Here is a 13,403-nt window from a genome sequence, read left to right as displayed (position 1 = left end):
CAACATAAAAAGATAGTATTAAAGTAAAATTTCGGTTGGATAGTATGAAATTCCACCATTTGCAGAAAATACTATTTTGTGGAGAATAGCCTTAGCTGTGGTTTTCGAAGTCGTTTGCATACATTATTTAAATTTGAATATATGCAGTAAAACCAAGTAGAATAATACCGGTCCTTCCAGACGTTTTAGATTCAGAGCAATTATAATCGAATTGGACGGAAAATGTGGTTCAATGCTAATAGAACCGTTTCTGGAGACCTCGATAATTTTTAGAACTAACTTTAAGCACGAGCCAATTTCAAGGATTTAACCTGATTATAAAAATTAGATCATGTCACAGAAAACAGTGCATTTTAAAAATATTTTCCATAATGCGCCAAAAGAAGTATGACTTTGTAAAAAAAAATAAAAGAATTATTTTAAAAGCTTTGGCCATTGTTTTCTATAATAGCGTCTGGCACAGAATATAACTTTTCTCGTAAATACAGTGAGCATTTTTAGTTATCGTACGTCGACAAATATTTTAGCTGGAGCTATTTCTGGCCAAATAAGTTTGAGAGATAGAGATCAATTTTAAAGTTAACGTTTAAATTCAAACAGCTTACTATTAGGGAAGCAAACTAGAGATAATTTTCAGCATTTTTTGTAAAGACCATCTTGCATGCACAGTTTGTTTGCTATGATGTTTAAGGTCCTAGTTAAAGAGCATTTTTGTCGTGGGGAAATCCTCATAGACAACACTGCAGGAAGGCACGGAGGTTATATCTCTTACCTACTAAAAACTCATTGAATACAAAAATAAATGAGGCAGAATATAATTTAATTTCTCATTTGTATTTGTTAGTAAAGGCAAACACTATCTCGACATTATTATCAGATTTGCAGTAAAAATATGGGAGTATTTTGTTCACATTAAAAATCTTGTTTATCGCGTAAATAGCTCGATACATTGTGTCGACAACTCGAGATTTTTTAATCGATATAATTTTACGCCGACTATATCCCATCATTAATTGTGCCGCTACATAAATCAAGAGGACATACGCCCTATCTGTTGCCAGCTTAATACGGTCCCTGAAACGTTTGGGGAGGTGAGGCATCCCCTTACGCGAATAGGGGGGAGTTTTTTACCCCCCGTAGCTTGCTGTATCTTCCGAGTTTTTATAGGATTTCGATATGGTTTACCGAATGATGCAGTGCCGTTTTTATTCTATTTTTTGATTTTTTATTGATTCGACAATAGTTTGGAGACTTTTAAAAACACAAACTCTGAATCGACTAATTGGCTAGTGCTGTACATTGTTCAGTCGAAATGTTGGCCGCACTTTTGATTCTTCCTTTTTATTCTTCAACTTTTCATGTACAGTCAGACAGTCACTTCAAAAAGACTTATCGATATCGATTCTTGAAGCGATTCATCACACTATTGATGATTTGTATAATAAGTTGCTTATTTAGTTTTTTTTACTAAAGCGTTAACTGTTTGTGGATTTAAAACTATTTTACATAATCTGTATTGGTTAATTGGATATTGCTTATGATGTTTTATTGTCGTAACAACTGATTTTTATATGTATGTGTACAGTATGTATCAGAAATTTCAATATTATAAGGAAAAATAGATTACATACATTTTAGTCCAATTTCGCACAATTATCCGCCCACTTTAGTATACTCGCATATAATAAGGTGGGAGGATAATTATGCCTCTGAGTATATTTTAAATACCTGTAAGCCATTCGAATCTGCTCCCCGTTCTTGTACCATATCAGCTGCGCCGGAGGGTTGCCCCCCTGACTTCGGCAGACCAGTTCGAGGCTCTGACCCCGTCGCACTGTCTCTCCTTCTGCGTAACCCTCGATGTAGGGGGCGCCAGGAGGATCTGCAAATAGAAAATAAATATTAAATAAATTAAAAACAGTAAACAAATTAAAATTAATCCGTACTAATGTTATAAATGCGAAAGTTTGACGGCCTCCGTGGCGCAGTGGTATGCGCGGTGTACCGGGTATACCGCCAAGCGATTTACCGTTCCGGTACGGTGTAGAAACCGAAAGGGGTGTGGATTTTCATCCTCCTCCTAACAAGTTAGCCCGCTTCCATCTTAGATTACATCATCACTTACCATCAAGTGAGATTGTAGTTCAAGGCTAACTTGTATAGAATAAAAAAAGCTAGTCTTAACAGGACAATGAACGCTGCCGCAGTGGCAGTAATACAGTAGAAAGGATATTTTTTTATATAGAATATGAAGTAAGTAAATCAATAATTGTTAAATCTGCAGGAGTTGGTTCGTCAGCAGTCTAACGAGCGGAAATAGAACTCAGACCTCTAAGTTTGGATACTTTCGTCGTTATCAACCCATAGTCGGCTCACTGCTGAGCTCGAGTCTCCTCCTAGAATGAGGGGGGTTAGGCCAATAGTCAACCACGCAGGCCCAATGCGGATTGGCAGACTTAACACACGCAGAGAATTAAGAAAAATTTCTGTTATGCAGGTTTCCTCACGATGTTTTCCTCCACCGTTTGAGATACGTGATATTTCTTAAAATGCGCACAACTGAAAAGTTGGAGGTGCATGCCCCAGACCGGATTCGAACCCGCACCCTCCGGAATCGGAGGCAGAGGTCATATCCACTGGGCTATCACGGCTCTTGGATACTTTGCCTTTGAGCAATAAAAGCTTACAAGTATAAAACTCCTTGTTCGTTATCGTTTCAGTGTATATTTGCTTAAATAAATAATTTTACAGGGAAATAAAACAAAGAGAGCCTTAAAAAAAGGCTCGCCAAAGTGTTAGCAGTAGTTAAACACAACTCGAAAGTTCCCAAAGTTTCCGCCGGCCCTTTGAGCCAAGGGATTTGCAGTTCAGAGCAACTTGCGCGGCCTTTGGGCGAATTTGCGAATATCTTTTTTATTGTTTTCTCGACTGTGACTGGACTTGATTACTACCAAAAATTCCGCCACCCTGTTTTTAACTGACGATATTTTTTTACAGCTTTTTGGCGGAAAAACGAACATACAGCCTTTCTGGATGAGTACTGTTTACCAACAAAGAAATTAGAAATTAATGTAGATAACGCATATCATTTCATAACTTATTTATTTTAAATAATGTATTGTTTGTTTATAAAATGTTTTATAAAATATATTAAACATATCTGATTATTCTAAACTTATTAATCAAATTTATTTTTATTAATAGGTTAATTAAGAACAAGTTAATTCTAATTATTATTAGGTGTGAAATGCCTAGTGATATATACCCTCATTTTTAATTACAACCAGTGCTAATTTAAATTTCACATCTATCTCTCTCTGTATAATATGACTAGCTGACGCCGCGCGGTTTCACCCGCGTGGTTCCCGTTCCCGTGGGAATACGGAGATAATATATAGCCTAGCCTTCCTCGATAAATGGGCTATCTAACACTGAAACAATTTTTCAAATCGGACCAGTAGTTCTTGAGATTAGCGCGTTCAATCAAACACACAAACAAACAAACTCTTCAGCTTTATAATATTAGTATAGAAGTATAGATTGTCACTTAACATCAGGTGAGATCAAAGTCAAGGGCTATGCTCTCATTCGCACGAGAGCTTTTTTAACGGACGTTAAATACGCGTTGAAATACAACAAATGTATTCACACGTCAGCGTTTTTAAAACACGACGTTTTATTTCGAGCAGTGATGCATTTTAAATTTTGGGCGTTAGAAATAGACTTTTATTTAACTTAATATTACATTTAGAATGCTTTTTTCTCTTTCTCAAAAACTTTTGTTAAAATAAAATAAAATATAGGTGGTTTTTCATGAGGCCGAGGGAATAAATGTTACCCAAAGTAATGAATTCAACAGACGAATTCGAAGACTGCTTTTAGCAATAGTTTCTTTAGTTACTTTGCCCTACAAATCCCTCAGGACTTACCCCAAGTTAATGCTAGACGTGTAGAATTAGGTCCCAGCGCACCATATACATACAATTAAATGGCTATGTTTGTCTTGTTAGTTTGTCACCCGCCAAGTTACACACTCGTGCAGTAATATATAACACAAACTAGTATGTATGTTTGTTGTTACAGTCAACAGTAGGTACCTAGTGTAAACGTGGTGGATAATTTAATATCTTCAACTTGGCAGCTAGCTCCGTGTTGCCAGCCTCCGTGGCGCAGTGGATTTACAAGACGGAGGTTCTGGGTTCGATCCCCGGCTGGGCCGATTGAGGTTTTCTTAACTGGCTCAAGTCTGGCTAGTGGCCGTGGCTATATCACCCTAGCAGCAAAGACGTACCGCCAAGCGATTTCGCGTTGCGGTACGATGTCATGTAGAAACGGAAAGGGGTGTTGATTTTTAACCTACTCCTAACAAGTTAGCCCGCTTTCATCTTAGATTGCATCATCACTTATCACCAGGTGAGATAGTAGTCAAGGGTTAACTTGAAAAGAATAAAAAAGATTAACTGTTGGTACAATGGTTAGCGAACGCAGATTCGTATTATGAAGACTTGAATTTGATAGGGTTTTAAAATTTTCCGTTCAGAAATTCTTATTGGTGGTTTATTGAGTATATTTAAATAAAATAATTAAATTCGTATCATACAAGCAAAGAAACAAAAAATAACATTTCTTTTGTGTGCGTGTGTGTGTTTGTGGTTAGTGGTGATGTTTTATGAGTGACTTAACAATTTATATTGCAATATTCCTACAGAAATAAATGTGTGAAATGCATTAAGGCAGGCGAAACCGCGAGTAAACAATTAGTAATAAAATATACTCGTATTATGTTTATTAACGAAACATACAAAGTTATTTGTCTCGGTCTATCTAAAATCTGACACCACAAGTGTCTCAGTGCTCGGCGTATAATTTTAGCGAGGCGGGCCCTCTGGCGCGAATCTCGAGCACTAGTGAGGGACAACAGTCGATAGAATAATGTATGCAATCTTTATTTACACAATACAGACGTTCAGCTTTCAGCACCGTAGAATTTCGCTACGTAGGTAGGAAATAGAGGGGTCAAACTATGACTATTATATTGTTAAATACAATATGCTCGTTTTATTAAATTTCATTGAATTTTGAGCAACATTGATATCAATCAAGAAACATTGTTATATTTTTAAGATGTTCACATCCGTACGCTAAAAAGTACATACTAATAATAGAAACATTAGTAGTTATAAGATAGTAAATGTAGATAGATGATGTTTTTGTTTAAGAAATTTGACCATATTGACATTATTCACCCGCGTAGTTCCCATTTCCGTAAGAATACGGAGATAAAATATAGCATGTGACACTCACAAAATAACGTGGCTTTATAGTCGTAAAATAATTTTTAAAATCTGTTCTGCAGATAAAGAGATTACCCCCTACAATAAGAGAAACTTTAGGTACCTCTTTTATAATAGTAGTATTGATAAAATTAAAATGATGAATTATATCAAGTATCGATTAATAATAATAATCAGAATTAAATTGGATAGTAAATAAATCTATTATTATTAAAGAAAGAACCATGAAAATAGATATTTTCAGTGTGATTAAAACAAGTCGTTATTATGTTAAGATATAATACTGAATAATATAATATAATTAGATAGAATAGAATTTAATAGAATAAGATTACAAGGAAATTTTATCAAACGCGAGTAAAAATCTATTTCGTTTCAGTGTCTGCTCTCTTTAGTAGTAATAGGTAATATCTCTCGTATTCTAGATGTCGTTGCTTACATTTCGTCTTAAGAAAGTGTCGAATAAATAAACATCGATAAAATTTTCCCCCATCACTAACTGTAACATGAGTATAGGGGAAAAGGAAACAACGCGCGCGTAATTATACAGGCTGATGGAATTTAGTGTTGCGGAACACCATGTATTCGATACTAGCGTATGCTCCGACTTTACTTCGTGATAAAGACACATTGTCTACAAACACGCGTACATCGCTCTAATGTTTTTAACACGTTCGGTGCGGCACTGATTTTTCTTTACTTTCCTCTGGTGCAGTACGAGGTTTTTTGACCTCATATTAAAACTTTATGTGGTGCGAGATCAATCGACCTCGTATCTCTTGACGACGGTCAATTGACCTCGTACCGCAGCGAACGTGTTAATGACCCCGCACTAGACAACGTAGTGTGGGGTGGCCTCTACTTGGTGGACTGATGACATGATGATGATGATGGTTTTCGGAATATGGAGTTCTAGCCGATTTCCTCGATTTTGAATTCTGATTTCCATAAAAAAAGATTATAGTGAGTTAAACTTTAAAGAGACAAATGCTGTCTCGGGTTTAACAACTTCTCAAGAGAAACAATAGTTTCATACATGATAATTGCAACTTAACAATTAATTTAATTATATAATGTTTATTTATTTTGCTATCATCCGCTAAAAGTCGACGAACCCATGCGACAACGTCACCCAGGTCCGACAAAACACTCTCGACGTACGTTTCACCCCGAAACCGGAGCATCCTCAGGAGATGCTGACTATACAACGTGGAATTGCAAATTTGATTTAACTTATTGCTCCAGTTTTATGATTTTTTTTCTTTATGGCAACTGATACAATATCCATACGTAGCAATAGCTGCCTCAGAAATTTTCCATGTAACCCGCACTGTAATACGTTTCAGCCATTCAAATCGGCTATAAAGAATAGCCTCAAAAGGTGCAATTTTGAAAGTGTATTAATTTAACCTTCATAATACGAATACGAGAAAGAAGATGACCAAACATTCTGCTGAACGTCCGCTAAACATTTCGGCAGTCAGCAAAAAAAAATGAACATGGAATCCATTGAAATAACACCGACCCGACAACCTTGCCGCTACACTCCGTAGCGTCCACAAACAACGTCGAGGTTGCAAAATGGAGTTGTATTTTTGCTGACGGTACCGTACAGAAGCGCCCTCTATGAATTATTAATTAGTTTGATTTTTGCTGAGAGTTTTCTTTAGTAAGTTATTATTGGCCCTCAAAAAACATACAAATACCACTGATTTTATAAAAATCTGGAATGTTATTTTTTTAATTTTGATACAACCCTAAAAGTTCTGATATAGGTATGGCATAATATTGTGATCTTAGATCTAGACAAAATAAAATTAAAGTACTCGTATCTGTCTGTGATTTTAAAATAACTGCTTTTTCTAGTAGCTACTTATTTAATTTACTTACTAATTTAGGCGACACTAAAACATAATCAAGCTTTTTAATATGTTTGTCTGTCTTTCTATTTGTCTGGGCTAATATTTGAAAGGGCTTAACCGATTTTACGGGACTTTCACTGGAAAATAGAGGAGATTGTGGAGTTCTTGCGGGATTTGTGAAAAACTGAATTTGACGTGTACGAAGTCGCGGGTTCGCTAATAAATACTAATAAATTAAAAATCTTTTGTATCTTAAGATTTTTTGTCGCTTCAACGTCTTAAATAGTCAACATAGGGTACTATTATCCAGATATTCCCCCATATATGTAAAAAAGTAGTTTTACTTATAAAGCCCTGTAAAAGCCTACGAAAAAAACCGAGTATGAATTCCAGAAAACGTTTGACTGCGTTTAAAACTTGGAAATATAGCGAGATGGAAAATAACGGAAAATCTTTGTTGTAGCATAGTTTCCTTTCATCGTCCAACATTTTTCACGTCCGAAATATTGTGTGACACAAAATAAATCTATCTGCGAGATCTGTAAGACCTATCGCAGATAAAATGTATGATTCTAAACTTTAGCTGCGAGGGGAGTTATGAAAGGCTTTTCAGCAGTGTCGGTTTGATTCTCGGTGACGGTAATTTGGCGATTTTTTTTTAATTGGCCTAGCAGACGCCCGCGACTTCATCCGCATAGAAAACCCTCCTTTTGAATTTTAAAAGACAGTCGTGCAATGTCCACTAAATTTAATAGGCTGATCCCATCGATCTATAAGATGGCTGATCAGCATCGTACGGACCGCATCGAACGGATTTTATCTACTGTAAAACTATTGACGGCCTCCGTGGCGCAGTGGTATGCGCGGTGGATTTACAAGACGGAGGTCCTGGGTTCGATCCCCGGCTGGGCCGATTGAGGTTTTCTAATTGGTTCAGGTCTCGATCGTGGGCGTTTCAGCTGTGGCTAGTTACCACCATACTGACATAGACGTACCGCCAAGAGTTTTGGCGTTACAGTACGATGCCGTGTAGAAACCGAAAGGAGTGTGGATTTTCATCCACCTCCTAACAAGTTAACCCGCTTCCATCTTAGATTGCTTCATCACTTACCATCAGGTGAGATTGTAGTCAAAGACTAACTAGTAATTAAATAAGACATCCACTTTGCAATTGCACGTTGTAGAGTCAACATCTCATGAGGATGCTCTGGTTTCGGGGTGAAACGTACGTAGAGAATATTTTGTCGGACCTGGGTCACGTTGTCGCATGGGTTCGTCGGCTTTTCGCGGAGGACAGCAAAATACAAATCATTATATAATCCACCAACTGTGCAAGAAGCAATTTCTAAGACGTAGGTATACGCTTCAATAATTAGTTCCTATACTTATATCACAGAGTACTTCTCAAGTAAAAGTAAAATAGAGAGAAAATAAATTTACCTTCAAAAGTCTCTGAAATAAAATATAATATGATTTAAAACTCGTGCACGGCGGAATGAGCTAGCACAAAATAATGGAACCGATTCCTCATACATTCGAGCTGAGGAAATAAAACAAATGGCCCGGACTTATGAGTGTCAGGATTATCGCCGGACATTCAGTTAACTCGGATTATGGCCCTGACACAATTGCTTTCGTGTTACAAATTGTTGAGCATTTCGCGTTTGTCACATTTTTGAACCCAGCTTTCAAAAAGGAGCAAGTTCTCAGTTTAGCGCTTGTAACATTTTAGAAGCCGTGATAGCCCAGTGGATATGCCTTCTGCCTCCGATTCCGGAGGGTGTGGGTTCGAATCCGGTCCGGGGCATGCACCTCCAACTTTTCAGTTGTGTGCATTTTAAGAAATTAAATATCACGTGTCTCAATCGGTGAAGGAAAACATCGTGAGGAAACCATACCAGAGAATTATCTTAATTCTCTGCGTGTGTGAAGTCTACCAATCCGCATTGGGCCAGCGTGGTGGACTATTGGCCTAACCCCTCTCATTCTGAGAGGAGACTCGAGCTCAGCAGTGAGCCGAATATGGGTTGATGACGATATAGTTTTTATACTTCCGTAACACACAACTCGACATTGTAAATTATATTAAGGTATTTTTTGTTTAAATAACGTTCGTTGTTTAATAAGCCACTGAATGAAATTACGTCAATTTTCCACATTTGTCCGCCTCAGTTTTGATGCGCTATTGCCATATCTAGTATCATATCATTGCGTTTAGATATCTTTGATAGGTGGTCCGTGGATATCGTGGCATGTATATACTCGTAGTGTTAATATTATTATATGTTATCATCATCATCATCATCATCATCATCATATCAGCCGATGGACGTTCACTGCAGGACATAGGCCTTTTGTAAGGACTTCCAAACATCACGATACTGAGCCACCTGCACCCAGCGAATCCCTGCGACTCGCTTGATGTCCTCAGTCCACCTGGTGGGGGGTCGACCAACACTGCGCTTACTAGTGCGGGGTCGCCATTCCAGCACTTTGGGACCCCAACGTCCATCGGCTCTTCGAACTACGTGCCCCGCCCATTGCCACTTCAGCTTCGCAACTCGTTGAGCTATGTCGGTGACTGGTTCTTCTGCGGATCTCCTCATTTCTGATTCGATCCGATTATATTTTGTAGGTACTCGTATATGTTTAAGATGGTTTTAATATAATTATAATGAAGATCGAAAGCTAAGATTATGAAAGATCAAATGAAGCGTCGGCGTCAAGGCTTTTTGTTCCTAAATCAATAGACGTGAATTATAATTAGCGTTACCAAGATACCGGGTCTCCGGTATTTTCATCATAATTGGTATCCATTCCCGAATTACTAGCAGATCGATAATATAACCCGGCCATTAGTAGCGATGGTTCTTGGTGCGTAAAATCATGACCTATCTATTTATTACCTTGCTAGCGGACGCCTGCGACTTCGTCAGTTGTGGGATTTGTATTTCTGATACCTTTTTTCCTTAAACTTGCAAGACTCTTTAATACCACCTTGCAGTTTTTTTTTTATTCTCTACAAGTTAGCCCTTAACTACAATCTCATCCTAAATCTCAGCTAAGATGGAAGCAGGCTAACTTGTTAGGAGGAGGACGAAAATCCACACCCCTTTCGGTTTCCACACGGCATCGTACCGGAACGCTTAATCGCTTGGCGGTAGTTATTAAGCACTACCGCCACTAACAAATGTTTATTTTTTTTTGTAATGAGTAATTTTATATCATTGAGCCTTGATAGCCCAGTAGATATGACCTCTGCCTTCGACTCGGACGGTGTAGGTTCAAATCGGGACCAGGGCATGCATCTTTTGTGTAATGTGCATTTTAAGAAATTAAATATCACGTGTCTAAAACGGTGAAGGTAAAACATCGTGAGGGAACCTGATTTTTGATACTACCTGTTAATTTTCTTAATTTTCTACGTGTATCTCGTCTCGTCAATCTGCATTAGGCCAGCGTGATGGACTAAGACTGAGTCCCCTTTCATTCTGAAAGACTCGTGCTCGACAGTGAGCCGAAAATGTGTCTCTAATGATGATGATGAATGACCGGGACCGATAGCTTAAAGTGCTCACTGAGACACGGGTAATACCACCAAATCCGGTTTGAGAATACAGAAAATGTCTCAGAAGAGTGAAAAACTCGGTATCTCATAGTTCGACCCAGGATTGGCACCCAGGATCGCGTGATCCGAAACCACACAGATTAACCATAGACCATAGACTGTTAGTCAGTCTAGTGTTATTTAAGGGATCATCATCTCCTTTCCCTTATCCCACTTAAGTGGGGTCGGAAAAATATGTCAATCTTTTGACATATTTTGAATAAAGCTAGTGATTTTATAACTTGCCTGACATGAACCCTCCTTGGGAATTCAGTTAGGTGGGTTTTTCTAACCGCCACTTTTCGGTTCAATAGGCATATTTTTACACCGGGAACCGCACACTCAACTAAATTCCTGTATTCAAATGGCCGCGAATCAATAAAAGCAGACAAATCTACATCATATATGTTCGGGTCAGTCAATACGTAATTTTGATGTAAAACTGAAAATTGAATATTAATACTGTATAATTTTCTTCGATAAATACACCTGTTTTATACAGTAATAATTTGTTTAAATATGTCTGTGTTTTTCCTGACTAGAGAAAAACATTCGAACTTTATGGCAAAAGATAGTTTTAACAAAAATCTGAAATATCTTAGCTATATAGCGCTATCTTAAAGGAATTCTTGATAAAGTTTAAAACATCTTAAATACTCCGAGAGTTGTAAACTTATAGTCTAGAACATTCGACGTGTGGAGCCACGGGACATTCGGGAAAAATTCTACCCTTCATACTATATCTACTAATATCATAAATGCGACGAAAGTAATTTAGTCTGTGTGTATTTCTCTTCTCACGGTTAAACCACTAAGCCGACTTCGATGAATTTTAGTATAGAGATAAATTGGATTAAAAAATCTCATATCATGGTATCATTCCTACGAAACGGCTCAACCGATTTTAATTATTTTTTTTTTGTATATATCTACTAGGTACGTAAAATAGGCAGTATAGTATTTGTTACCCTTATAGTCCGGTCGAATAGTCGTCAATCGCTAATCTGAAGTTGATATGAGTACACATTGCTTATCAGCGAATGTTTTGCAAATCGCAGCGCCTGTTTTATCGCTTTTTCCGTGGCCCGACGTCAACAAATTAATTTAAAGTACTAGAGGCGCATGTCAACCATAAAACGAAGTCGTTAAAACTAACTCGCTTTAAACTTGAGCACATTTTGTACCGCTAGATGGCGCTGAATTGCGAACAAAGTTTTAGATCAACACTGATGTTGTTAATGTGAAAATGTGTGAGCGCCTTTTGCCTTTTTACTGCTTTAAGGCTTTTGAAGGCTTTTGATTTTGAGTTAAAGTAAAATGAAAAGTGTCGTAAGAACAAATATAATCTTTTGTAATGAATTGTTGCCTGGTAGAGATAGCTGTACTGTAACATTGACAATAATGTCACCTTTTGTACTTTTCGCACAAGGGTTTTATTTTGATAGTTAAACAGGATCTCTTAATGTACGTATATATACATAAATTGATGCTGCAACTAGGATTTGTCTTCTAATGAGGGAGCAAAAAAAATAATATACGACGAATACAAAAACTAAAAATTGGCAAAAAGTGCAAAGTAAGTATAGATTTCTACATTTGAGCATTGCAGTTCTCTCAACCTAACCTGTTCAATCAAATGTTTTCAGTTAAATTTGGATTGAATAAAAAAATTTTTTGTTTTTTTTTTTAAATTACCTATAATTAAAAATAAACAATAAAACAAAGAGTTATAAATAAAATCAGTAAAAAGACATGTCCTACGTAAATAGACGCATCGTCTCCCGCGTCGGATGTTATTTAGAAACAGTTCCATCGAATTAGGACAACCACACGCTGCGTTCTATATGGGACATGACAGGGGATACGTTGTGTCATACACCTTTTATTTGGACGTTTTTATTGTTTTGCAAGGCTGATAAATTAAATCATGTCATTTTTGGCTTACTTTTTATACTATACTAGCCGACGCTCTGCGGTTTTACCCACGTAGTTCCCGTTCCCGTGAGAATATGGGGAATATATGACACTCATAAATAACGTGGCTTTCTAGTGATAAAATAATTTTCAGAATCGGTACGGTGGATTCAAAGATTACCACGATAATACCACAAACTTTACATCTTTATAATATTAGTGTAGACAAATAGTTCAGGGTATGTTTTATACTGAAAGAAATAGTTATGAATCAATAGTGATAGTGAAAAAACAGTTAATTGGTGAGATTACAATGGGATAGTGTTTGGACGGCGGCATGTATAGAGTTTCAATACAGGATAAGCATTAGGCATACTTACTCGTACACAACTAAACAAACCACATTATAGAATGATTTAGAAATTTAAGCAGTGTTTTAACGCATTACGAGTATATTTCTTCGATATATACTATAATTAAAAGCAAATTAAATAAAATTTATTTGTCCATACAGTGTTTTATAAATGACTTAATTGAGTTAGTTACTAACTACCCAGTGGTAGTGGATATGAAAAGCCGTGATAGCCCAGTGGGTATGACCTCTGCCTCCGATTCCGGAGGGTGTGGGTTCGAATCCGGTCCGGGGCATACACCTCCAACTTTTCAGTTGTGTGCATTTTAAGAAATTAAATATCACGTGTCTCAAACGGTGAAGGAAAACATCTT

General features: G+C 37.1%; 1 protein-coding gene across 2 annotated transcripts in view; it reads right to left on the bottom strand.

Annotated features, from left to right (window-relative positions):
- LOC112046067 (nephrin) overlaps positions 1 to 13,403 on the bottom strand; it is a 301,409-nt gene that overhangs the window by 93,054 nt on the left and 194,952 nt on the right. For both annotated transcript variants that reach the window (XM_052886726.1, XM_052886727.1), the window contains exon 8: positions 1,729 to 1,882. In XM_052886726.1, coding sequence (XP_052742686.1) covers positions 1,729 to 1,882 — 154 coding nt within the window. The remainder of the gene's footprint in view (positions 1 to 1,728; positions 1,883 to 13,403) is intronic.

Source organism: Bicyclus anynana, chromosome 18, assembly GCF_947172395.1.
Source record: "Bicyclus anynana chromosome 18, ilBicAnyn1.1, whole genome shotgun sequence".
NCBI classification, from domain to species: Eukaryota; Metazoa; Arthropoda; class Insecta; order Lepidoptera; family Nymphalidae; genus Bicyclus; species Bicyclus anynana.
Note: the sequence above shows the minus strand (reverse complement) of the source record. Positions and strands in the feature narration are given on the sequence as shown.